The sequence below is a fragment of the Nymphaea colorata genome, chromosome 2 (assembly GCF_008831285.2).
Source record: "Nymphaea colorata isolate Beijing-Zhang1983 chromosome 2, ASM883128v2, whole genome shotgun sequence".
Lineage (NCBI taxonomy): Eukaryota > Viridiplantae > Streptophyta > Magnoliopsida > Nymphaeales > Nymphaeaceae > Nymphaea > Nymphaea colorata.
Window position 1 is genome coordinate 26,087,234 of NC_045139.1, and position 25,960 is coordinate 26,113,193.

Below are 25,960 nucleotides of genomic sequence, written 5' to 3' on the forward strand. Positions count from 1 at the left end.
GGTTTTGGCAGACCTGGGGCAGCAGGCTGAGCAGATGGCTACACTCACATCCTACTGGGGAGGTTTTGGGTTTTGTTTTTTATTTGTAGTGTCGGCGCGTCGGGTTTTGGTTTTACTGATGCCTTGTTTTTTATTAAGCATCGATGTTGTGATTTTGGGGCATTTTTGTCAAATGTACAATTGAATTAAAATGCTATATAATGGAAAGCTTGCCCCATTGATTTGAATTGCTTGGCTTATTCCTTTCTGAACTATTGTGTAGTCACACCTCGATGTTGGATGTTAGAAAAAAAAAATGTTTGAGTGTCAAAAGGTCGGGGTGTGACAACATGTGTGCTCCACCAACTAGTGGCTAATTGCTTAAGGTTAATTATCCCTGATGCTAGGTCAATTTTATATTTATTTTGTTGTTAGTTAGTTTAGATTTGGTCGTATAATAATGTTTTGTGCTTGATTTTAGTGTGAGGACTAGGTTTCAAGTAGGTTTTCAAGTGCTGGACTGAGTTTTTCTTCTTCTATAAGTTACCAATGGGCATTTGGGGTAGTTATGTGACTTCTTAATTCAGCTGCTTTAGTTGTACATTTACCCTTTATGATTGATTATTAGTTGTATATTGCATGTTAATTAGTTAGAAGTAATAGTCTATGTTTCTCCATTTTTTTATTTGATTATTATCTTGTTTTTACTAAATTCATGTAACAATGGTTTATATTAATTTTTCTTCTTGTTAATCTAGTGAATTTGTAGTTGCATTGTTTCATAAGCCTCATGTTAATAAGAGTAATTGTATCACATCAATAGATAGGAAGAGTTTTCACGTATTGAATGCTTGATGTTTTACATTGTTCTACCTTGAATTTTCACATGTTCTTTTGGTATGCAAATCTTCTTAAGTAGATTGTTAATTTTATTAAATCTGGTTTAATATAGTAGTAAATCACCCAGTTTAGAGTGGCCGACTAGTAGAGACCTAATTTGTAGTAGATTAACTATTGTTTTTAGTTATTTTTTCCTTAGTTATATTAAATAATTATCTTTAGTATCAGTTTCTAGGTAAAAAACAGTTGTCAATCTTTAGTTCAATTAAATTAAGATCGTGAATTATTACTTACAGTTTTTCAGGTTGTAAGTGTAGGGCATACTTATTTTATCTTGTTTCTTTGCTTGTTTTATTGCAAATTTTGTTGCACATTAGAAAATTAGATAGTGATCTGTTGTTTAAAGTAGTTTGTAAATGAAATTCAGTTGTCGACGGTTAGAAATACTCAATTTTACCTTGCAGACAGTTAGGTTTTGTACTTTTAGGTCCTAGATATCACCTGTGGACATTTTGTTTTATTGTGTTTTTATTACGTTTTTTCTATTGTAGTTAGAAACTATGGTCATCTTTTGTTTGAAGTAGTGTTCAAACAAAACAATTAGTTGTTACCCTTTAATTGTAGTTAGATTTATATCGTAAACTGTATTTGCTGCAATTGCAAGTATGACAAACTTTATATTAGATAGTTATGTCATTATTTAATGCATTTGCAGCATGTAATGTATGTAGATATTTGTTAGGTTTTATGCTTAATTTGCATGTTTGAAATGTTTACAGGCGCTCGCCCATAAATAATGAATGAATCCAGCCTAGTAGAGATACAAAAGTTTAACCTGTTTGGAAAGCCACGTTAAATCTGGCTTCCGTTTGCGTGTAATCGAACTGCAAGGCGACCCACATTCAAGAGATTTAGATTTGAGGTCCGAATCACACTCCGGTCTGTTATTTTTTTAAGAGGCATTCGACAGTCTTAAAATTTTCATTTTAAAATTAAAATACTAAAACCAAAATTTCATTTCAAACTGAAATTAGAATAAAAATACCAGTTCTCCCTTCCATTTTATGTTTGACAGCCCAAAGTTTTGATTCTACAATTGAAAGCATGAATTAAAATTTTAGAATTGATCAATTAAAATCATTATGCCATATATTCTAAAAAAAATTAAAGTTCCACTCCACAAGGTCGAATCATAATTCTTGGATTTTGATTCAAGAATAAACATGTAATTCTAGAATCAACATTCTTTATTTGATAACATAATTATTCTTTTATAAAAATAAGAATTTTAATTATAAAATTTTACAATTCCGACATCATCAAATATCTTTTTATTAAATTACAAACAGTTGTAATCACAACAACATGTAATTTAATTTAAAGGATGTACGGTAAATTCGAGTTTAAACTCGAATAGAACCAAACCAAAATGTTAAAAGAAGTAAGAGCATGATCCCATGGAGATTAGATTGAAAAGAAGACATTAAAAAAATCTAGCGTCTGGCTTCCATTATATCGAGCCAATATTCAAACGCAGCGGGTTCAGGTCAATCGTTCTGTTCTGGACTGACCTGGGTTCTATTGTGGCCTGATTGTTCGACCGACTGGAACGGACGGACGGAGCCTTGTAAACTCGCGGTAACCTCTCTTCGTGTCCGCTGACATATTCGCTACCACCTTTGACCGTCTGCACGGGGTTTGGTCCTGCCGCCATTTAAACCTGTATCACTTCGCCACCCGTACGTAGAGACTCGGCGCAAGGCGTTCTGCACTTTCCCCCCTGCAAAAGTGTTGGGCGGGAAGGTTGGGAGGGAAAGGTCGGGAGGAGAAGACAAGAATCAAGAAACCTGTCACCGGGGACCTGAGCGGATGGACGGCGATAGCTGCATTCTCTCTCAGTTCATCCGTAAGGACAAGGCAGCGGTCGACGACTATCGCCTCTTCAGGGTCCGGCGCACAGTCTTCCAGATTCTCCGAGATCGAGGATACGCCCTCTCCGATGCCGACCTTGCCGATGACTTCGAAGGGTTCCGAGCGGCATGCGGCGAGCCCGTCGACCTCCGCACCCTCACCGTCGTTCGCATCCATCCCTCCGCCGGGAAGGTTCGCGCGCCCTCTTGCTTGCAAGAAAAAGTTCGGTTTTTCTATCAATTCATCGGTTAGCTTTTCCTGGGTCGGAATTGCAGATTATTGTCTTCTTCTTCGGTGGAGATTCATTTAAGGTCGCGCACCTTAGGGAGTACCTTGTCCAGTGCAACAGGGAGGGTGCGAGCCGGATGATCATTGCCTACCGGAGCTCCATCACATCGCTTGTTCGGAAGGCCGTCAAGGAGAGTGAGTCGACCATCAAGGTCGAGCTTTTCCATGTACGTTCTTGGCTCTGCAATGGTTCTTCCTGTCGTACTTTCCTTATTAAAGTGTTTGATTCTCATGTAGTTTATGTGGAACACCGGAAACGGTTTCTGCAACCAAGGTTTAGGAGGGAGTCTTGAATATACCTATATCTTTATCCAACGGACGTGGATACATTCGTACGAGAATGTTCCATTGGTCCAAAAAAGTGCATAGATTATGCGCAAAACTGGGATAAATTGTTGCTTGGACGTGGCAGCTTACCCAGATAATCGGCAGTCTTGGTCATGCGCCAACTACTCCACCGGATCGTGGGTAAGCTGGGCTGGTGTATCGTGATATGCTGCAAACTACCATCTCCCAGCTCATCTACGTTATCTGGAGGAAGTCAGTGCAAAAGATACCATTCAACGGCTATGTACACGCTGTCAAGAATTAAGTAAAATGTGTATATATATGTATATGTATATACATGCTTCCCAATTTATCCCTACCTCTGGACTCTCAACTACTATGAGTATTTTTTTTTTATATTCAAGATGTTAAAATTTCTAGGACTAAAAAAAAATAAAGCAAACTTGATGTATAAATTAGATTTTATAAAGTCATATTAACGACTTTGGTTTTCTCAAGTCTCAACTCATAAAATCCAATCTGAACATTTAATTTTGGATTTTGCTTCTTTTCATTTCTATGTTTTCATATACTTTTGTGAGCATGTTATCTGAGAGTGGCAAGGATGTGGTCAGAAATGCTTGGACATAGCAAAGGCACTTTTCAAGGATGAAGGGTGCATGTTGCAACAAGAATCTTTTTACAATCCTGTATGGTAGCAATTATGCTGTTGTTGTCATAGGGATGTCAGTTTATTTCATATCTTTCTATATAGTTATGGAATCAGACATTTGCAAGTCAAATAGAGATCTCCTCACAAGAAGAGCTTGACAAGCTTAAGAACAGTAAATGTCCGTTAAAGGATATATAATATATAGAAAAGTAAAGTAACCAAGTGTGTTCATAGTGCACTATCTTCTTCTCTTGATCTTCTATTTAAGAGAGAAAAAATCATGAAGACAATGAACATAATCGACATTTGGTGCAACCTTTAAATATAAGGTTTAATCTAGCTGACAATTCTAAAGACAGCAAAAATAGATTACCAATCAAGAGAAACAGGGTTCTGATACTGATGCCTAGTTAACTAAGTATCAGAGCAACGTTTTGGAACACGAGGACAATCAAGGATCTGTTCTCAAACAAGAGCCTCACAAGCTCAAGAGTCAAGAACTATCTTCTGAAGGACATACAAAGATGTAAAACAACTATGGCCTTGTTTTGGTGCCATCCCTAAAAACATGGTGTTGCACGAATTGGATTTTGGGCAAAATTTGTTTTATTTTAGTTTTGTGACAGGCACAAACCAGGTTATTATGTTTGAGTGACATATGAAAACCTGGTTATGCTTCATGAAAAACAAATTGTCATTTGGATGATAATAATTTTTTTTTTTGGGGTTTTAAAACATAAATAACTTCTTTAACAAATAAAAGCGAAGCTGCCAATAAGCTCACCTTTTATTATGAAAAAGCATGGGAAAAGCGGGGAGGGGGGCGGGGATGATTTTGTCAAAATGCATTTGCAATTGAGTTTTTTCCCAGACCAAGCATGGTTTGGGCATCTCCAAGACATGCTCCTAACTTAGCTACCTTCCTATAACAAGGTTTTGCCCTGGTTTAGAGTGTCACTTACAGTGTTGCTGGTATGTTTAAGACACACTTAATGAACACATGAAATTGAAAAATAAGTTACACCGATGGCACATAATGTACAAAAAGAATATATAAATGAAAGGGCATTCCCATTTTATATACAATAAAGAGAAAGAAAAGGGTGAAGGAAGATTAGGAAGAGAAAAAAACACGAACACATGCACACACACATACATAACAAAAATACATATAGCTTCTATTGAGATGTACCATGTACATATGGCTTATACTACCACTATACACACTTTAGAATATATATATATATATACTTTTTACAAATATTGCTTTTTTGTAGAAACACAACATTAACATTGAAAAAGGAAAAAAAAAATTGGAAAAGACATGCTTCTTTGAAAATTGTAAAAATGAAGTTGATGTGTTTTACCGAATTCATTTTCTTCTATTGCTTTTCCCTACTTTTCAATTTTTCTGTTTTTTTGACATTAGTACCATCATGGATTAAATTTTAAACTTAAACTAAATGTATTTGTCATCATAAAAACACTATTTTTTATCATCTTCTTTAGTAATTTTTATCTCTTCTTACTAGTTTCTCATTTATTTTATTCCTGCCTAATTGTAATGATCTTTTTCATTCCTAAGAAAATTGCCAAGATTTTCCCGATATTTTTTTGAGGAAAATAACTTTGTTGAAGATACCCAAGGAAAAGCTCGTTGTTAAAAACCTGAGAATGATATTTGCAAGAAGCGATCAGAATGCCCTAAAGCGATTGACTGAAAAGGGTTGGTTGTAACAAGCTGGATATGGAAAAGAGGAAAGATTCCCTTGTCTTTCACAATTTTTGCACCTGATTGGCCCCAATACGAGTCGTCGTTTAGTTGTTTCACTGTGTTATCAACCCGTCCTATCCTTTCGGGGAAGCCCCCAACTAGCAAAACCCTAATGCTTCGGTTTGCTTGTGCTTTATCAATTCGCTTTGTGAGTGTGTGCTTTGTGCAAAGCCCTACGTTTTGCGAGTGCGTGCTTTGTGCAAAGCCCCCACAAAGCCCCAACACTTTGCTTTGCAAATGCTTTGTCGATTTACTTTGCAAGTATGTGCCTTGTGCAAAGCCCTACACTTTGAGAGTGCATATTTTGTGTAAAGCCAATTGATGATGATACACGTCCATCCATCCACGTCCCCATGGTTTTACAGTTATACTCCACAAGTCTTGCATTCTCTCAATAAGCCTGAAAAATCTGTTTCTTTTTAGTTCATCCAACTCTCCTCTGAGTTCACTTAGATTTATATGGTTTACTTTGGTAAATCTGACCTTTAACATTATAACAAACTTAGGTCTTCATGAAGACCATTTTGTTAGTCAATGACTTGATCGATGAGTTGTCTTAGTGGGCCTGAAATCCAGATGAACAAAAGCTTGTACTACTAGGGGTATCAATGGGTTTCTTCTGCAAGAACTAGGTGGAATACCTTGATGGCTTGATCCACTGAGCATTGGTATTGGACCCCCATTTGGTTCCCACAGAATACCCTGAATTATGTAAAAAGATGTAAAAAAAGAAGAGAAAAACTAACATGTTCTGTGCCTAGTAAAAATAATATTTTCAATGCTTTTATCATTGAACAACTGTTGATGTTCATGTTATCTTTTGTTAAGCCTAAGCTGATATGAGATTGTTTGAGGCATATCCAACAATTGAGTCCGAGTCCCACCGAAATAGCTGATCATACCATTTTCTTTCATGCCAAGCCGATTTCTACTGGACCCTTTTCATCAGGTCTTCCTCAACCTTGATGCTCAGGTTATGGGGGCCCGAACGAGGCTTGTTTTGGAGCATTGGGAAAGTTGGAATCTAAATCACATTGGTACTTGGCTAAAGTTCCTGTGCCCGTGTCGCCGTACTGACATGGTGAAACGGGTATTTGGACACATTTAGGTATTGGATCTGAACCAAGTCGAACTGCTTGATTTAATTTGTTTCTACTTCAGTTTTTAATGTTTTTGTGGGTTATTAGTCATTAACATGTAATGGTTTTATTTATAACACTTGTTTATTAAATTTTGCTTTAAGTTTGAATATTTTTAGGCATTTTGCACAATACATCTATATACCCTGACGTACTGCCATACCAGTAATTTTTGAACTTGCCACACTCGCACCTGCATCTCCATACCTGCACCTGAACCCATATGCGCACCCACATGACTCGGTTGGAATCCTGAAGAGGGGACCAATTATGTGAACACACACCATTTACTAGTACTTTTTTTATCAAACTGGAATATATGACCCAGGTCCATGGGACTACCTCTTTGGATGGTCTGATTTTGCTATGCTGAACTTTTGCCATTGTCAACACTATTTTTGTTGCACCTTTTGTATTTTTTTAGTATAAACTCTCTCTCTCTCTCTCTCTCTCACCAAGTGATGGGTAGTGCAACCAGTCGGATTGGGTGGCATTTCATCCATGGAGGGTGCTATCTTGAGGGTATTGAGGAGTGTTGATCTTGGGATCGCGGGTGCCATTATGAGGCCAGGTGTACCAGTTCTCATCCTCCTCCTCTTCCCCCCTCTCTCTCTCTCTCTCTTTCTCTCTCTCTCTTTCTCTCTCTCGCTGTCTCTGTCTCTCTGTTTCTCTCTCTCTCTCTCTCTCTCTCTCTTTCTCTCTTTCTCTCTCTTTTTCTCTCTCTGCATCATGTTTGCACATGCATAACTATTGCTTGCATCATCTTTTCCTAATCAGACATAGGATTGCATTTGTGTGTGGTACTTGTGCAACAAAGCTGCTTTGATGTTCACTCTAACTCACAAAAGGTGTGTGTTCATCTGTTGACATGCTTATGCCCTACAGTCTATATCCCTGTCACTTTGAGGGCTGTATAAACAAAAGTGTGTATGACCTGTTCACCAACTTTCACTTCCATTTCTTCCAAATTTTTGAACCAAAGCAGTCTATACTGCAGAGGGTCGTCTCTTCCACTCTTAGTCCAAATAAGACCGACAAAGTTAACTGTCCACTTGAATTCAGTTTAGCATATGTTTGGACATGGTGAGCATTTTAGTTTCAAGAATTGGGCAGCTAAATTTCTACATTTTGGTGATAGCTGACAGCTTGTTACTGAGCTTATGCAGCCTGCTTATTGTTGTCTTTTATCAGATGTCTGATTTGTTGTGCAATCCCATGGATCATGTTTTGATGCCCAAACATGAGATATTGACTGCAGAGGAGAAGGAAAAGCTTCTGGACGAGTATAAGATCAATGAAAATCAGGTACTTATTATATAACCAGTTATAGCTTTTTGTTTGTCAATCGTTGTGATGTTTTTAATTTGGTTTCTGTGTAGATTACCAATTAGAGATTTTTTATAATAAAAAGTTAAAAACCTTGGATGCATATCCCGATATTATCCGTATCATACGATACGTACCGTATAGGTTTTCTAAATCTATACGGTATGCTTACGACACACGATATGCTCGTGTATCGTAAGCGTATCGCCTGCATCATACGATACGAGCGATACACCCTCGCATCGTACGATATAGGGAAAAACGCACAAAAGGGGCCCGACGGCCCCTTTGTGCATTATGTTTTAAAGTTTAAAGTTTAAACACTCCTCTCTCTCTCTCTCTCTCTCTCTTCTTGTTTCTAAAGACTCCAAGAGACGTGGGAGGGAGAGATTTTTCTCATTTCCATAAAAAATCACTGAGGAATCATCGATTTGGGAGAACCTACTAGTCAGTGAAGAAGCTTTCTCGTAGTGGGAACAGTGGGAAGCTTGGAGAAAGAGGGTTTTTTGGTTGACACCAAGAAGGTAAAAAATTATTCATTTTCACCGTTGAATCGTTCATTTCTCTTAATGAAGAAAATGAAGATGATGATGCAAATGATGATGATTATCGTTGAATCATGAAAGGTGATAACTATATGTTTTGAACTTATGAATTGTGATGTAATCTAAGTTCTAAGACTCCAAGTCATAAGACTCTAAGTCCTAAGATTCTGTAAAATTTTCAAGTTTAAAATTGTGATGGATGCTTATTAGTTATTATGTTGTTTTGAATATCTGATTTCTTATTTTTGAATGTGTTTTTGATATACATGAATGTTTCTTATGTATGATGATTTTTTTTTATATTGAATACATTTTTCTTGATTTGTTTGTTTATTTTTCTGATTTTTTGATTTTTTATGATTTTTTTCTCTTTTTTTCTGATTATTAATATTTTTTAAATTAAAAAATTAATTTTACGCTACGCTACGTTTGTGATACGTTACGATACGGCGTAGGTCGGCTTGACCAACACGTGTTACGCTACACCTTTTACAACATTGGCATATCCTTGTATTTTTTATCTGCTTATATCCCCTCCATAGGGAAAATTTTCTTCATCAAGTGCCTCTTACCAGAAACATCTTTCAAAGTGAGGGCACTGAAAGGATTTGTGATGTACTCTGAATTTTATATTGCACAAACTCAGGCTGCTGTAAACTACTCAACACTTTCACAAAAAAAAGAGCGGCATGCAAAACACAGTCTGCATCAATTACACACCAGGAATCCTTACAAAGAGAGAAGATAAACTCTGAATAATGTTAGTAAGAAAAAGGAATACAAGAGGTAAAAATACAAAGGGGACATACAATCCAACAAATAGGAAGGAGGAGCCGTTGGGATGTCCAACAGCTAGAAAATATAGCCTGGATATCCCAACAGCTTTTAGAGAGATGCTACAAGCAGCAAACAAAAATATAAAAACAGAAAAACTAAAGTACAGAAATTATTTTGCAAATATGACAACAAAGAAATAAACTAATCCTAATCCAATGCTAATAATCCTGATCTCATACTAAATCGTATGACAAATTCCTTAACATCCTCCTCAAACTTCTAGTGATATCACCGAAAGTTTGTTAAGGAAAAAGGAGAATCTTGGTGATGCAAGCCCTTTGGTGGAAAAATCTGTCAACTGAAACTCTGATGTAACTAAGGGTAAACGATAAATTTCTTTAAATTTTTTTTTGACAAAGTGACTGTCCATTTTGATGTGCCTAGTCCTCTCATGAAAATGTTGTTGCTCAATTTTTTTCCTTTTAAAATCTTTTGACACAGAGTAAGTTTTTGCTTGCTTTTTTATTTTATTTTTTCTGTTTGTTAGATGCCTCGGATGTTGCAGACAGATATGGTAGCGAGATACCATGGTCTTGAGCGTGGCCAAGTTGTGAAGGTAACTTATTCTGGTGAAATTACTGAATCACATGTTACATATCGGTGTGTTACATGAGTCTTCAAATTAATGTGTGTAACTTAGTGATTGATATACTAAAGGATTGAACTATTGCCTTGTTATTTGCATGTATATTTTGTTTTGCTCTTGTGACTTCTCTCATCGCACACCCATTAGTGGGGGTTGGATGGCAGGATGACTTGTGAATTTACATCTCTAGCAGAAGAGACGAGTATGAACCTTTGTTGGATTTACTAAATGCACTTGAAGCACACTGGGCTAGGTTGAAGCTCATATGTGTGTTATTGTGTGTGTGGTTACCACAATTAAATAAATAAGGGAAAATGCTGAACATGTTGAATGTATACTAATCTCTTTACCTAAGGTATTAGTTCTAGGCTGGGCACAAGTTGACCAACTTGAGCTTGACTCGTATAAACTCACCTTGAACTTGACTCATTTATTAAACAAGTTGAGTTCGAGCTGAAAGTTTTAATTCGAATAATAAATTGATCTGAGTTTGGTTCATGGTATACTCATGTTACACCTGGTACTCTATTTTGGACACTTCAAAATTGGTTGAAAATCAACCTTTCTTCCATCGTTACTCTACTATCTTGTAAGTCATGCTTTCTCTTGATACCCACACACCCCTTCATTTCACCATGATTCTTTTCTTCTCTATGCGACTTCCCCACCTAAAGATCACAATTTGTCATTTCTCTAACTGAATGTTGTATTAGCTCCTTTTCTCTTCAATTAATAAAACCTTTTTCATTTTTTGTTTTCCCTATGTTTGTCAAGTTTTACACTATCAATATGACATTCTAACCAGGTTCTCAGTTCTCATCTTTTGTTTAGTCTGAAGGAGTTTCCAATGATCTACATTTTTCATTTTCTTAAACCTCTCGTTCTACTGAGGGCACCTTTTCGAGGCATATTGTTTCAGCCTGTCGCAATAAACCCCATCAGCTTTTACCTCTTCATTTCCTTTTCGTCAGAACAGACTAGTGTGAAATTTGTCCTTGGAGACCAGTAGCCGCGAGGAACCTTTTTCCACTGGGGGGTATCCTTTCCATTTGAAGAGCACTAAGATATGGGCAAAGACGATGCCTTAGCTACGAATAAGCAATCGGGTCTCTCTCTCCCAACCTCCCTCTCTCTCTTTCTCTCTCTCTCTCTCTCTCTCTCTCTCCCCACCCCCCCTCTCTCTAGTCAAAACAGTTATTATAGGAGTAACCAGCTCGTTGATGAGCTCAAGCTCTAGCTCAAGCTTGTACTCTGCTCATTTTGGTTAATGAGCCCATTCACGTCAAGCTCAAGCATCTACGGAAAGTATTTGAGTCGAGATCAAGCTGTGGGATACATGAGTTGAGCAACTACGAGCTGGTCAAGCTTGAGTTTGAGCTCTGTGCATGTGCAGCCCTAGTCAGATCAAGGCCTTATGTCAAGGAAGCCATGTTATCTAGTTAGGCTACTATGGTTCCCTTGGTGAAGCTATGTTTTCCTTTTAAGCTGAAACTGAAGTCTGTGACGCCGCTGCTTGTATGATAGGAATGACTGATAAAAGTTATTTTTGGACTGCTGATACTAGGGTGGAGATGAGCGTATGCCGTTTCTGTGAAAGGCTTCCGAGGGAGCATAGGATAGAGTTGGGCGAGAATGAGTGAGGAAGGGAAGCTCTAGAGGGGAGAGGGCGGAAGTTGACACAGAGACACACGAAGGAAAGCTTTTAGATATCAAATGATCTTGTTCCAGGGTGGTTCTAGGGGAGGTTTTTAAAGAAATGAAATTAACATATTGTCAAACATCCTGATTTTCATGTTGCCTATTGATGAACTTTACGTGCATCCTCACTGCCTTTTCCTTTATTTTTGTGACAAATAAACCCAAAATGTCATATAGAATTCAAACAATTAATTTCCACCATTTTTCTTTAGGTGGAACTAGAAAACCCTGAACTTTATTATTCGGTGGTCTAGATTCAGACCAATGGTCACATTTGATGTTTCCAAAAATTATCATGTGATGTTAATGGAATAATGATCAGAAGTACTTTATTCGCTTGCATGTTCCCCAGCCACAAGGGCCTTTCATTAGTCATTATCATGTGCGGTTCGATTTCCTGGGCTATGCACACAAATGATGACTTGATCTTTTTCGTTCTTAATGTGATAAATTCGCTGTTGAGATTGGAGTAGTGTTCAAGCTTGAGTTCTTGGTGATAATCTGGAGATAGGGATATTACTGTGGGATGAGGCGAAGGTATGTCAGATCAAGCTTGGAACCATCAGAACGAACGAGTTGAAAAAAAAAGGCAAGGGGGTGGTTAGTTCTCACTGCGCTAACCTGCTGGGACCCAATAAAAGTTGCTAAGCAGTAGTCGGACCACCGGAGGTGTGGAAAATGTTTGAGAAAAAACTGCTTTGCCTAAAAATGTAATCGTTTAAAAGTAACTACTATAAAAGGCGTTTTTGCTTTAAATGTGGAAATTTAATCTGCAAGGACTTTACAAACATTCATTTCAGGCCCCTTGAGAAAACTCTGCTGGTACTCTTTCTGGTCATCGTAAGGAAAGAAACCGTTGGACGTTATTTGATTTGAACAAAATCTAATTGTATGCCTTCTGCATTGTCAATGACCGAAACAAGGAAAAAAGAGCGATCGATGAATCTAATGAGAATTTCGTTCCCTAGGACAAATCAAATGTGGTGATGCATCCTGTGGAGAAATAAAAAATTTAACTCAAGCCAGAGCTTATATCATCAACGACGTTTCTACGGCTGATTTTTTTCTGAACCAAGTTTCAAAAATTGGGGACTGCAGACATGGGAATCAGGCGACTTTCATTACGTCTTGAGTACCGGCACACGCATTAGGACCAAGTACAAAACCCAAACTCCTCGACCGGACATTAAATCCTTCTAATCGCATATGAGCCAGACAGAGGACACCTGACATTTCTGAATAGATAAGCCTGCCGCTGGATCTGAACCAGACCACTTTTTATATGGTTTTCCAGGTTCAAACTAAATCCATTAACAAATCCAGATTCAATCCAGAAGATATTCTATCATAGATGATCTGAACTCAGGAACCATGTTCGTATGGTGAATCTAAGTTAAATCAAAAGAGCACCTCGTTCCGAAAGAAAAACTTGGTAGTTGGTACGCTGGGGGATGGGGGAAGAGTGGGGACTTAGATCACAAGCTGGGAATTAGGATTGAGATACTCCTCTTGCTCACATGGAAAAGAGCACTTAGTTTAAAGGTGCGATGAGGCCCTTCAGGGAAGTTTATCATGCAACCAAAGAGATTCCTCTTCTCTTACTAAACTAAAAGATTGATATTTTACTTCATTGATTCGCCATAACAAGAGAACAATAGCCTAACAAATATTGGGTTCGGTGAGTTCTAATTCAATATGAAATAAAACCAACCATTGATTTTATTAGAAATTTCCACTGCCCCTACTGCACTACAGCTTGTTAGTTTCACCGCCAGTCCAAGGTTGAGCAGTGTGATTTGACGGCACACTTAAAAAGCCACCTATAGACGTTTGATGTCTATTCATTCCAGATAATGTTTGCATCCTTTGGCTTACTACAGTTGGTGGCGCAGAGATCGCAGAAGCTTATTCATTAGATATCGTTCTTCTCTAGGAGAGAAGTTCACAGCCTCTAGGCCTTCTACCTCCACCCGACATTGCACTATCAAGCTTTCACCCATTTTATAAAATTCCTCATTGTAGCATCTTGTAGGAATCTAGGTAGTGTCTTACTCTAAATGTGGTTGATCCTCCTCTCCAATCAACTATTGAGCATTGCCTTGGTAAGATATCATCACCAACTAGTTAATCAAACCTCTAGTTAATGAAACCTGAGCCCCTCCTCATGTGGATTCCAACTTTTGCAACTCAGCAAAACAATCATTCTAGCTGTCATTCCTATAACACCTCAAAGTTTGGTCTCGTATATAAAATTATGAGGAATTTTTGGAGAACTTGTAACAGGAATTGTTAAGTAGTTGGTTGTCCTTGTTCTTAGGGCTGAAACAAAAATTGCTAAGTGGTGGCTTTGGATTCATCAAACCAGAGATTGGCCCAAAGTGGGAGCTGGTCAGTTGTTTCAGTGGCATCAAAACACGAGTAACCTGAGCTCCTACATGTGCAAACATGTGTGCCTTAAAGGGGGGTGAATTGTAATATCCAATCTTTTAGTCTCGTATTTAAGATTGTGAGAAATCTTGAAAAACTTATAAAATAGGTTGCTAAGCAGTTGATTGTCATGGTTCTTAGCATTTCTCAGTTAGAACTGAAACTGCTAAGAGGAGGATTGAGGTCCGCAAACCAAAAGCCCAAGCCCAATATAAAAGTAGGTTAGGTCGTTTTAGCCCCCCTCTCAAAGGTAGGTTTTTATGTGTTAGTCACCTGTCTACCATTAGAAGCACGCTTGTCGGCATGCCTGTGTTATGCTGCCAGCATTCACATTCATCACGAGAATGAGGTTTAACAACGCTAATATTAAAGCATTGTTTCATGAATCTATCTGAAACATCAGAACAAATACATATAACATCGTGTTTTAGTGTTGCCAAATGCCCATGTAGAACCATATGTGCAATTGCTTCCAACTTAAACCAGATTTTTGTACCTTTTCATTTGAACACCTGCCAACCAGGAACACTAAAACACAATAAAAAATAGATATTATTTTCTGGTCTAAAACTACAAAATTAATGGCCCAATATTATCGCCTGTCAGCTTTCTGATTTAAGTCGTCAGATTTCAAACCAAACGCCCCCATCGATGCACAAGCTCGGGCCAATGACTGGTTGTTGGTTTAGACCCCCTGTATATACCAAAACGTCCCTACGTCCATGACATATATATATATATATATATGCAATATGCTTGTCAAACACCCGTCAAACCGATGAACTTCAAATTCATCACCTCAAACTAGATATTATTATTTAAAGCGAGACTGGCAGCAGGCACCATTTTATACTTGTGTGCACGTGTATGACTTCAATCTGAACAAGCACGTTCATATAAACATAATTTTACAAAATGAACGATTCCAAGATTTCCTCCATATATTCACTTGCCAATTCAGCAACTGACGTAACCAAATTAATATCATGGGAAATACAAGTATCAGTTAAACATATAAATACGGCCGACGAAGCCTCTCCATCGATACCAGTCTGGAAAATCAGTAATAACGTTTCTCTTCAATTCCCCCTACAAAAATTCAGGCCATCCATAGTTCAGGAGCTGGACCATTACAGTCGAACAAAGAGGTCTCCCCCGCCTCATTAAGCATCCCTGGTGCAAAAAGTGGCTCACATGTCAAAGCCTTCACTACAGGAATAAAGGGAACACCAAACCTCCCTTGTACAGAAAAAAAACAACAACAGAAACTGGAACCAATCATCCTGTCAAACTCGAAGACCACAGTTTAATATCAAAGAGTACCCCCTATCTCACAGATGGGCGGGACCAATTTAAATGGCTAACCCCATCGTCGCCCTCTACATGGACACCTCTCTGGGACTGCCTATCCATGATGGCACATGGTAGTGCAACCTGCTTGATGAAAGGTAAAAGCTTTCTTTCTAATGCTTTTGTCTCCGTTTGCCATGCCGTCGTCTTTTTTCACTGCTATCACTATCTGTCTCATCTTCGGACTTCTGTCTCCGCTTACGGCTCTTACTTTTCCTTTCACTTTCACTATCACTATCATTTTTTGGCTTTCTGCGCTTCCTATCATTGTCACTCTCGGTCTCCGATTCAGATGAAGACTCGGCATCATCCGATTCAGATGCACTGGAACTCCCGCTTTCATCAGATTTATCTGAAGAATCCTCTGGGCCCGATTCTGGCTTCTGCTGCTGCATAATAAGGCGTGGCATATCTTTCAAATATTGACGCAAATTCTCTGTGATACCACCCAGACCAATAGATGTAAAGAAATTGATAGAGAATCGGGTGTTTTTGGGATTATCCCTGGGAAAGATAGACTCGAAGGAATCTTGCATCGTTGGATCACTTAATTTTTCATTAAGCATCCGGATTCCAAGTTGCTCAGCCAACTCCTGTCAATAACACGTCACAGGAAATGTGATTTGACTGAACATGAAATGAAGCCAAATGGCAGGTTAATTCAACGAACAAAATACAAACCTGAAATAGGATTTTGATGAATATCCGAGACGATGAAGTTGTGTCCTCCTCCGTCAGACGGATGTAAGCCAAAACATGCCAAGGTAATGCAAATGTGCCAAGGAGATGTGCGAAGAATTTGGCCACATTACGCAGCTTATTTGTTTCAAGGCGGTGGATCATAGAATACTGCTGCACAAAGCACTTTTCGAAGTTCTCCTGGTGCACTTTGTTGATCATGCAGAACCTTTGGCCCAGGAGGCCATAGAAACGCAGGTATGTCCTTTCCTGACTGCAACACTCTAGAAGCATAATACACAGCTCCATCTAAACAACCAGAAAAAGATAATTCAGTACTATGTTCTGATAAAGCTGCAAAAATGCATTAGCGGTATTTCTACTACACAAAGAGCTAACGTGTTCAAACCTACGACAGTCATACAAAGAAGGACAAGTATACAAGAGAAAAAAGACAAAAGCTTTCTCATCTCTATACTGAAATTGCAACCAACCAAGTGTACAACTCAAAGTATAGATGAAATTATGTAATAAGAAATAACATGGACAAGACGCAAAGTCATGAAAAATATAAACAAGCATATGCAGGCAAATATCTCTTTAGTCCAACTATCATTCCTACATAAAGCTTATATAGGTTTCCGTTGAATAGCAAATATAAACATGGAGTGAAATTCAGTTTATATAAAGCTTCAAAACCAAGCTTTTGTATGAAAGAGGATTTACTAACCAAAATTTCTGTTCTCAACAACAGCTGCACTGTCAAGAATAACAATACAGATGTGTAGGCTGGGCAATTCAAGAGGTAAACAATATAAGCTTGGCTGGGCCAGGTTTTGGCACCTCATAGCATCTGAAAACAGTGGCTGCTTAGGTTGCTGTTGTGCAATAACAAGGCACATGGAGAAGTGCTGATACAGTTATCGGACTATTTCACCCTCTGTACCCCAAAAGAAATCCTTTCTCATGGACCTTTAGTATTTGTTTCCACTTTCCACTTTTATGTTTACTCTAAAATTTTAAAAGCTATTTGAATCTTTATCAACATATCTATAAGAAAGTACAAAACTCTTAACTTCATAACTTTAGTATTTTTATGTATCCTTAAATAGTTTCAGTTCCCAAGATTTTCCCGAGAAAAGAAAGAATGCCAAAAGATACTGAGAAGAAGCCCACAGACAAAATACGAGAACTTGGATATATATATAATAGATAGTAGATAGATAGATAGATAGATAGAGAGAGGGAGAGAGAGAGAGGGAGAGAGAGAGAGAGAGAGAGAGAAAGAGTCTCTAGTTCTCCACTACTTTCAGCACAACGTAGTTGTAAAATGGCTGGATATTTCAATTTAGGACAACAGAAAAACCAAAACCCTAAGGCCATGTTTGTTTACGTGGATGTCAGGTCCAACCCCACCAAAACCATCAGACCTCAAAGAATTTGGTTTTAAGGGAGCAGCACCAATCCTTGGTTTCAAAGAAGCAGCGTGGATCTCAAATCACTGTTTGTTTGAACAATGGATTTCATTCAGCACCGATATGAGATTCCCACGGGCATGGTCTTAAAGATTTGCTGGAACTGGATTCTATATTCGAACTTACCTTTGAGCAACCTTTTATATTCAAAACCAGAAACAGTGCCCCAAATCAACCAGATGGATGCAATTTGAGGCAGATGGATCTGAGCTAAATGAGCACATCTGAAGCAATCTTCAGTTGATCGAATTTATTTCCATATCTAACAGGCAATGATGCTAATTTAGAAAGAAAATGGATAAGTTCTTCAATCAACAAGCACTCCAAATTCAGAAATAAAGCAGCAAAACATTCCAACAGAATAGTAGGTATAAAAGCCACCACAGAGAGTCATGCACACCTAACAGATAAACTTTCAGGCCTACATTATTTATGGCCTAGGGAAAAGACAGGAGATACAATAGGGATGAGTTTGCTTACTTCTTGACCAGGCTGAAGTTTAATTTTCAATAGTTTGTGACCAGCTTCCTCAAAATCAACACTGGACATGATTGTGAGGTAAATTGTCCTCCTCAAGTTAACAAGGTTTGTCTCAGTTTCATCCGCAATTTGCAAATTATTTTCGTCCTCTTCATCAGATTCATCATCATCATCTTCTTCATCATCAGAGAGCGCTTCAGAGCCTGCTTCTTCATCAGAGGACTCTTCACCAAGGATTTCTCTCTTCAAGTTCTCATATGCTTTTTCATGTTCCAGAAACTGGGGATCATATTTAAAAATATCTGAAAAGACAAGCAGAATGATACACAATTTTTAGTTGCGTAAGAAAATATAGCTCTATGCTTAGAGACAGAAGAGATTAGTAGGTATGCAAGTAATTTCTTCCCCAGGAAGTTTGGAAACTAAATATTGACTTGAGAAACCATTTAGACCAGAAAGACTCCAGAAACATTTGGTTCTTACAATTTATATAATACAAGTGCAGGTAACCTGTGCGTGTAACCTGTGCCTGTGTTTGTGTTAGTTGGTTCAGGAAACCCTCAAGAAAAGCATGGACCATCATTGAGGTTCAATCAACCATGCAGCTTGGTCAACAATTACAAGTAATTAGGAATGTCATCGTCTACATATTAACACATTAACTAGAAGATTTGGCTCACGTAAATTAAACTAACATTTGTATTGTTAAAACTGAAAAGTGTTAGCTGCAGACTAGGCGATGGGCTGAGCATAAAGCCTAGGTGGGACTTGGCACATTAAGCTGTACAAAAAATTTGAGATACTAATATATTAATTCCCTAAAGTTAACTGGTAAATCTCTAATTCTAACTTCTAATACCTAAAAACCTAAACTAAAACTTCAAATTACTCGTGCCCTGAAACTCATTTTAGGGTTGAGGGTTAAAGAATCTCATTCTTGAGTTGGTCTTTCATTTACTGGCCAAAAATCATCTTCGGGCTAGTTAAAAAAGAATATCTTAGAATCATCTATGGGACTGATTTCTAGAGCTTCCATTCTAATTATGACTTACCTGAGGATATTGGGTCGAATGATGAACTCAATGGTTAAGCCAAACAAGAATTCAACAGTGAACAAAACCATCTAATGCTATATCTCATTGGATGCCCCAACCTCCCATGAGTTAAGACATTAAAAAGTAAGTTGTAATTCAAAACAGAATTGTCCAAGAAAGCCTAACTGTATTTATTCCATCCATACCACGAAGACCTGTAACATTCGTCATGCTTTCTAGCGAGTGCTTGCCACTCTTGTTTCTCTTCTTTATTTGAAAGAGAAAAAAGCCAAGAACATATAAGATCTAAGATATCTTGCCCTGTAGTTGACCGCTGCATTAAACAAATCAAGAAGCAAAATTAAAATTAACACCAATCTTTGATATTATCCATCTCAAAATGACTGTTGACAGACACATGGTTATTCAAGCATGTGAGTTTGTTTTCTGCAAGAGATATGGTTACAGGAAGCACTTATTTATGCATACTGCTGCAGGGGATAGAAGCCAGAGCCAGACAACTACCAGAGTCTGCTCGCCTATAGGATATGAAAATCATAGGAAACCAAGGAAGAAGGACACAGGGAAAAGCTGCCTGGACCCCATTTCTTTTACAGAGAAGTTGTACTTCCAATAAAAGCATTATACGTTATCCAGTATTGATATTATTGCAGGAGGAGAACCGTAATTATCGTAATCCAATTGGCTTCCATGGGTAGAAGTAACTCACTTTTATAATATCTGACTCATAAAAGACGCTCCGTGTTTTATTAAATTGAAGGTATTTAAAGTAATATATTCAAAAGAATAAGTCAATGGCAAGGTATTCAAAAACGTTCTTCATCGAATAGGTGCACTATTTTATATACTCTCTTTCACATAACAGCAATGATATTTTTATGTTAAATTTTATACATTATTAAGATGTTTGCACTAGTTATTGTCCTTATCCCTGGTATATGTCTGAAAATCAAATCCCGAGTCATAGAATCATATTCCATGAGGATCACATCAACAAGTGAGTAATTCAACTCTCTAAAACACTAAAATATAGTTAATTCTTGATTAGTATAGGAAACAAAAAAAAATCCATATGTGACTTTGTATTTTCAATGCCATACGTATGCCTCACACTACATGAAGAAACGTCAACAGTTTTTTATTCATGTTACAGATAGAGACCGTTGATGCGCTGAAAAACAAGATAGAACATGCAAGCATTTTTTTTTTTGGTTCCCTTCATTCATATTCTGACATCTAATAATGAGCTAAAGAATGAATATTGTTATCAAAACTTACCTAGGCCTTCTTCACCATCAATCTCATCTTCAAGTGAAAACTCATGCGTAAACTGATCTTCCTGCTCCACTAGATCCAATTCTGGCCGCACGGCAGGATATCCCTGCAGACAATCCAGCTTCAAATTAAATACTCCACTCATCTTCAATAACAAGAATGCCATGGGTAGGATGTGAGATCCGATAAAGTAGATTTAAAGTACAATTACCTGAAATTTAGCTTTCCGTATAGCAAAAAGGCCTTCAATCAAGAACTGAACCCTTTTATCAATTTCTCCTTCATGCAAGATTCCCCTTAAACGTTCAAAAATACCTGCATATACAAATCAAAGATTATAAGATATTTGTGCCCGATTGTAATGTATATGAGACGAAAGGCAGATACTGAAATTTGTAAGCCATATCCAGTGGGAAACAATACAACCATAATGAAGGAAGAGGCATGGTCAGAAACTTGAGCCAATTTGTTGACTTGACTAAGTTGATCCATGGATTATAGATTGAAGAGCAGGACGTAGGGCAAGACAACGTTTAAATCATTTGATGAACAATATGATGTGGCTTATGTAGAAAAAACCACTTCTGTAGTCATGAGAGAAGATGATGTAGGCTCCAAACAAGCAAGGTCCTGAGATCAACACTCAGCTGAGTAAAGATCTCAATTTACCCCAGTCAAGCACATATTCCAACATGTCACATGTAAAGTATAAAAGCTTAAAGTTGATAACATAAAATTATCGGAACCTAACACCTAACATAAAATACACAGATCCAGACATGAAATACAGTAGCATTTTCTGCAAATAAAACCAGTATATCTTTAGCAGCACAACATAAGGGAGTTAAAATCATGCTATGCTCTTTTAGAACCTCAACATGAATCCTCAAAAATTTGTAATAATCATACTTTACTAGATATTGCTAGACAACTATAGGTACTGAAACTAGGAACAGCTGGAGATCTGCTTAAGATGGTACATGCAGATCTTAGTGAACTTGGCACGTGAGATCAAAATAGCAGTAGTGCCCTTGGACAACATCCACTATCCAAAGCAAAAGGTTCACAGTTATCTGGCAAAAATAAAACACAAAGAGGACAGGAAAGTAAGAAAAAATATCAAGATGAACATTGCAAACTAACCATGAAGGCCCTGGGGTGAAAGATCTTGCAGCAAAGACCCGCATTCTTTGACAAATCCAACTGTCACCTGAAAGATGAAAAGACAACAATTAGCAAACTTGACTAAATACCTGAAACCCAACAAGAAGAAGCACGCAACAACAACAAACCTCTACACTGTCATCGGTGGGTTTCTCTAAAAGCACAGTCAGCAATTCCAAAGCAATAATTTCGTGAGCAACTTGTTGATTTACAAGATGCGCAATGAATTTGATTGCAGCAAGCAACAGTGGCTGCATTGACATAGAGGGAAAGGAAAGGGGATAAGTGAGCTACCTTCTAAAATTGTAACAGGAAAAATACTAGAACGCTAAGGTACTATGAGATGAGACCTTATCACTCCGCTTGTATGCCCTCTTCAGACGCAAAATGATTCTTTTTAACAGCAGTTTACCAACTTCGGGAAATTTGGTGTTGACAACCGCAACCAAAGCAGCAAACACATCCGTAAATCCAGGGGATGCCAACTGAGATTTCAAACACGACCTACAAAAGAGGCCTCTTCCCCGTATGAGATTCTCACTAAACAGTTCCGGAATGATATTCTTTACGTTAGAAGCATTTACTTTGTTTACGAGACCATTTATGCTCTTACGAAGTGCCTCCCATGTCAACCTTTGATACTCTTCGCTGCTCTTATCCTCCACATTTTTCATCATCTGAGCCAGCTTGAATGGTGGTATATAGATACCGCCACTTCGTCCGACATTCGCCCCAGTAGGATTGGCCGGCTTATCATTACTTTGAAGCTGTACATTGTTTACCTTCTTCTTCTCATCAGAATATCTTCTTTCAACCAGACCACTATCATCTCCTTTCCTTACATTGCCATCTCTTTTCTCTTCTTCATTTCGATGTCGACTTCCTTCGCTCCTAGTTCTATTCCTGTCATAACCATATTTCCCCTCTCTATCAAATTTCCGGCCGCCATAATCATCATCATCATCATCACGCTTATCGCGCCTTCTATCCGATATTTCCTCCCTTCGTTTCCGGCTCTTCATTCGCAACTTTTCCCTGTCCTCTTCGTCTGAGTTTCCATGCGGATGCCTTCTTCTATGATTTCCTTCATGAACATTATCGCGTTCATCCGACATTCCACTTGCTTTTCCCTCTTTTTCTCTATGATCTCTTGATCGCAACACTTGACCATCTTCTTCCTCGGAGCTTTCATGGCGGTCCCTTCTCCCATAAGGGTCCTTATTGCGACTATTACCATCACCCGTCCTTCTACCCGCCCATCTTTCCCTCTCTTTGCCCTCATCCCCACTTGAATTACCGTGACGATCTCTTCTTCTCGACCTCTCATGCTCTCGATCAGCACCACCAACCCGCCCGTCTTCTGAAATCTTCTCCTTTTCCCTGTGCCTCTGCCTCCCTCTATCTGAGTCCTTGCCCTCACCGGAATTTTCAATATACTCCCTTCTTCTCACCTCATCCAAATCGTCACGCTTCACATCTGCCCTTTCCACCCTTTCTCTACGGCTTCTATATCTCGAAGCATCCCTCTCCTCATCTGCACTAGAATCGCCACGCTGGCGCCTTCTTCTCTCGCTAGCGTCATGCTCTTCTCGGCCGTCGTCATGCTTTTCCCTGTACACCTCCGACCTCCGCCTTCCTCCACTGTCAGCAGCTTCACGGTCTCCTCCACCCCTCGTCTTCTTTCCATGAGTTGCATCGTGTTCGCTGTCGTCCCCATCGCTGTGATCACTTGTCCTCATATTCGAGGGAGAGATAGAAAGACCTAATCTGCCACAATCTGAAATCAGAAGAATATCATATGGCCAAACAAAAATTTCCACTGGCTGCAGTAACGTTTTGGGAGAGAGAGAGAAAGAGAAAGAGAAAGAGAAAGAGAGACCTGCTGCGACCGCGGGAGCTCCGTGCCCTAGCTTCGCCACCCAAAAGATATTTTTTGCCCAGTGTTCGACCTAAACGGAGATAGGCCGCACTGCTTATCCAAAGAGGAGTTTCACCCGTGCACTCGACCAGAACCCTAATGAACCACACTGCTAACAAAGTCCCAGTACCCGATTTTACAGGAAAAGAAAAGGCGAAGGAGATCTACAACTAAAGAGGACTAAAAGAGAGAAATAAAAAGCTGATGGGCGGTGGCGAGAACCTGCGAGTCGAGGGTTTCCGCCACGGAGGCGGAGTTGGGGGGAACTAGATACAGGCGAAAATGGAGCGTGCAGGGAGGAGGAAATCTGGAGAAAAAGGCAATTTTTAAGAAAAAAAAATTGATAAAAAGGGTTGGGGTCTGTCAGACAACCTCAAGACCATCCATAGTCGACCGAAGTCGGCCACGAAACGATCCTCCGCTCGACTACCGCCCCCGAGGAGACGGCACCCACGCAGCTTTCACGCTCAGGTCGAGAGGTCATGTGTCCTCCTCCAGATTTTGATCTCTGTCTCCTTAGGATTAAGGATTCAGTAGTACAACCTATAGAACAGATCCTGTTCAAGTAAGGTCGTGCTTGTCTTCTCATCCTCCTTTGTTTATAAAGCTTTGCAGGCGACGAAAAAGTAACGATACAGGACTAAACTTGGGGCAAATTCTCGCACGTACATGAGTCAATGACCAAAGTACCCATCTTTCTGTACATTTGTTGCCCAAGGAGGAGAATTTCTCTACATGGGGGCAGCTGAGGAAATGTAGTCGAAGCTGCTTGCTAAATGGATCCGACGGCAGTCTCCTCTGCAACAACTGACACACTCGAGATCTTTAAGATGAAAAAAAAAAAAAAAAAAAAATCTTGAGAGCTCAAGAACCAAAGGCATGGCGTGCGTTTCTCTTGGCTTCAAGCTTTGATTCACGGCTAAACGAAAGGTATAACATGAAAGGAGAAGAAAAAATTCCGTTGGTGTTTGCAAAGAATAGTCAGATTAGGCTGACCGAAAGAAACAGGGGAAGCAATAAGCCTACAGAAACTTATCAAACTTAACATGCTTTCTGTAAATCGGCATCCACAGACGTGTTTGTTATGGTCCACCTCACTTCTTAACCATGTTTTTCTCTGAGAAAACTTTATGTTATCGACGCAAGTGTATTTAACTAGCAAGATCTTAGGCCCTGATTTTTTTCACAGTCTTATAGAAACGTTTATCTGCATTATAAATCAAGCAGTCTTACCGTTGATAATGAAAGAAAAGATCAGAGGCTAATATGAAGAGCAAGAAACTCAGAATGCTAAAAGAATGCCAAGTGCTCTATGCACGAAATACCATGTAGAATCAGATCCACAACAAGCAATGGTTTTCAGATTCAAATCCATATGCTTTTGGTTTTTCTCCCTCATTTTTGTTTTTGGCATTGGAAAAGATTCAAGATTCATTTTTGTTGTAAACAGGAATTAAAATGGGTTATTTGTAAACACAACCCAAATGGGTTATTTTTCATGAGCAAGCAGCGAAACTCGCAGCAGCTGAAAGGATAATGCTTTGATATCAAAATTGACGCCGTGATAATGCTCTAATTTCAAACTAAAGGGAAGAACAAGGGAAATTCAAGGAACTAACAACTAAAATTGTAAATAACTAAAGCTGATGCAGGGAAATAAAGGTTGAACACAAATACGCGGAAGTTAATACTAGAAATGAGAGAAATAATTGGAGAATGGTTTCATTCCAACATTTATCAGAACTCCTTCGAACATGAACCTTGGGACCTTTTGAATATAAAAATGGATCTATGGATCTGGATTTAACTATAATTCGACTTGGATCAGCATAAATTCTAGTGTATATATCTAAAGCCTTCTATACAGAGACTTACTTTCTGGATACAACCCAGGGTCCAAAACTGAACAAAGGATAATCTCAAACATCATTCTAAACACACAAGTTCCTATTCAACAGATCCAGATCTAATATGAAATGGGTTTAATCCACTTTGCATCAATCTTCACTGGTTAGAGAATAGTCGTCCTCGATGAATTATGATGAAGCTGGTGCCTCTGGAGAACATTGCACCATTCTTCCCTGGTTGGAAAAAAGTCATTCGAGATCTATAATATTGCTATTGCTACTAATTCTCCAGCCTCAGTTCATTCTTTCTCGGATGAATTAACGGAGTCAGCTATGTATCTGTTACAACTGGGATAGTGGGGAGTTTGGGTTGGATAAAGGTTTAAATATTTTGTTGGGTTTGGATCTTATTTGGATATATTTTGATT

At 38.5% G+C, this 25,960-nt stretch overlaps 2 protein-coding genes and 1 non-coding gene across 6 annotated transcripts; 1 reads left to right on the top strand and 2 right to left on the bottom strand.

Annotated features, from left to right (window-relative positions):
* The first annotated feature begins 2,530 nt into the window (after positions 1–2,530).
* On the top strand, positions 2,531–10,502 carry LOC116249125 (DNA-directed RNA polymerases IV and V subunit 5B-like). Of its 2 annotated transcripts, XR_007572421.1 has the most exons (5): positions 2,531–2,922; positions 3,006–3,185; positions 6,706–6,840; positions 8,063–8,176; positions 10,067–10,082. XR_007572421.1 is itself a non-coding variant. In XM_031622276.2 (4 exons), exons 1-4 carry the CDS (start codon positions 2,689–2,691, stop codon positions 10,190–10,192), a joined length of 654 nt encoding a protein of 217 aa, XP_031478136.1. In that variant the 5' UTR covers positions 2,540–2,688; the 3' UTR covers positions 10,193–10,502. The 2 variants fall into 2 exon arrangements, 1 of the variants encoding a protein (XP_031478136.1); XM_031622276.2 differs by lacking the exon at positions 6,706–6,840 and having other exon boundaries at positions 2,540–2,922; positions 10,067–10,502.
* A 4,694-nt stretch (positions 10,503–15,196) lies between these two features.
* Positions 15,197–24,267, bottom strand: LOC116249124 (uncharacterized). 3 transcript variants are annotated; one of them, XM_031622273.2, is made up of 10 exons: positions 24,058–24,267; positions 23,647–23,992; positions 22,118–23,544; positions 21,896–22,018; positions 21,747–21,813; positions 20,815–20,918; positions 20,607–20,709; positions 18,274–18,575; positions 16,322–16,627; positions 15,197–16,233 (listed from the first exon to the last, which is right to left on the bottom strand). In XM_031622273.2, exons 3-10 carry the CDS (start codon positions 23,504–23,506, stop codon positions 15,754–15,756), a joined length of 2,874 nt encoding a protein of 957 aa, XP_031478133.1. In that variant the 5' UTR covers positions 23,507–23,544; positions 23,647–23,992; positions 24,058–24,267; the 3' UTR covers positions 15,197–15,753. The 3 variants fall into 3 exon arrangements, with proteins under 3 accessions (XP_031478133.1, XP_031478135.1, XP_031478134.1); XM_031622275.2 differs by having other exon boundaries at positions 22,118–23,529; positions 23,647–24,267; XM_031622274.2 differs by having other exon boundaries at positions 22,118–23,534; positions 23,647–24,267.
* Positions 24,043–24,260, bottom strand: LOC116249398 (small nucleolar RNA U3). Its single transcript, XR_004171167.1, has one exon. It is a non-coding gene; the product is annotated as a small nucleolar RNA U3 (small nucleolar RNA).
* Positions 24,268–25,960: the final 1,693 nt, after the last annotated feature.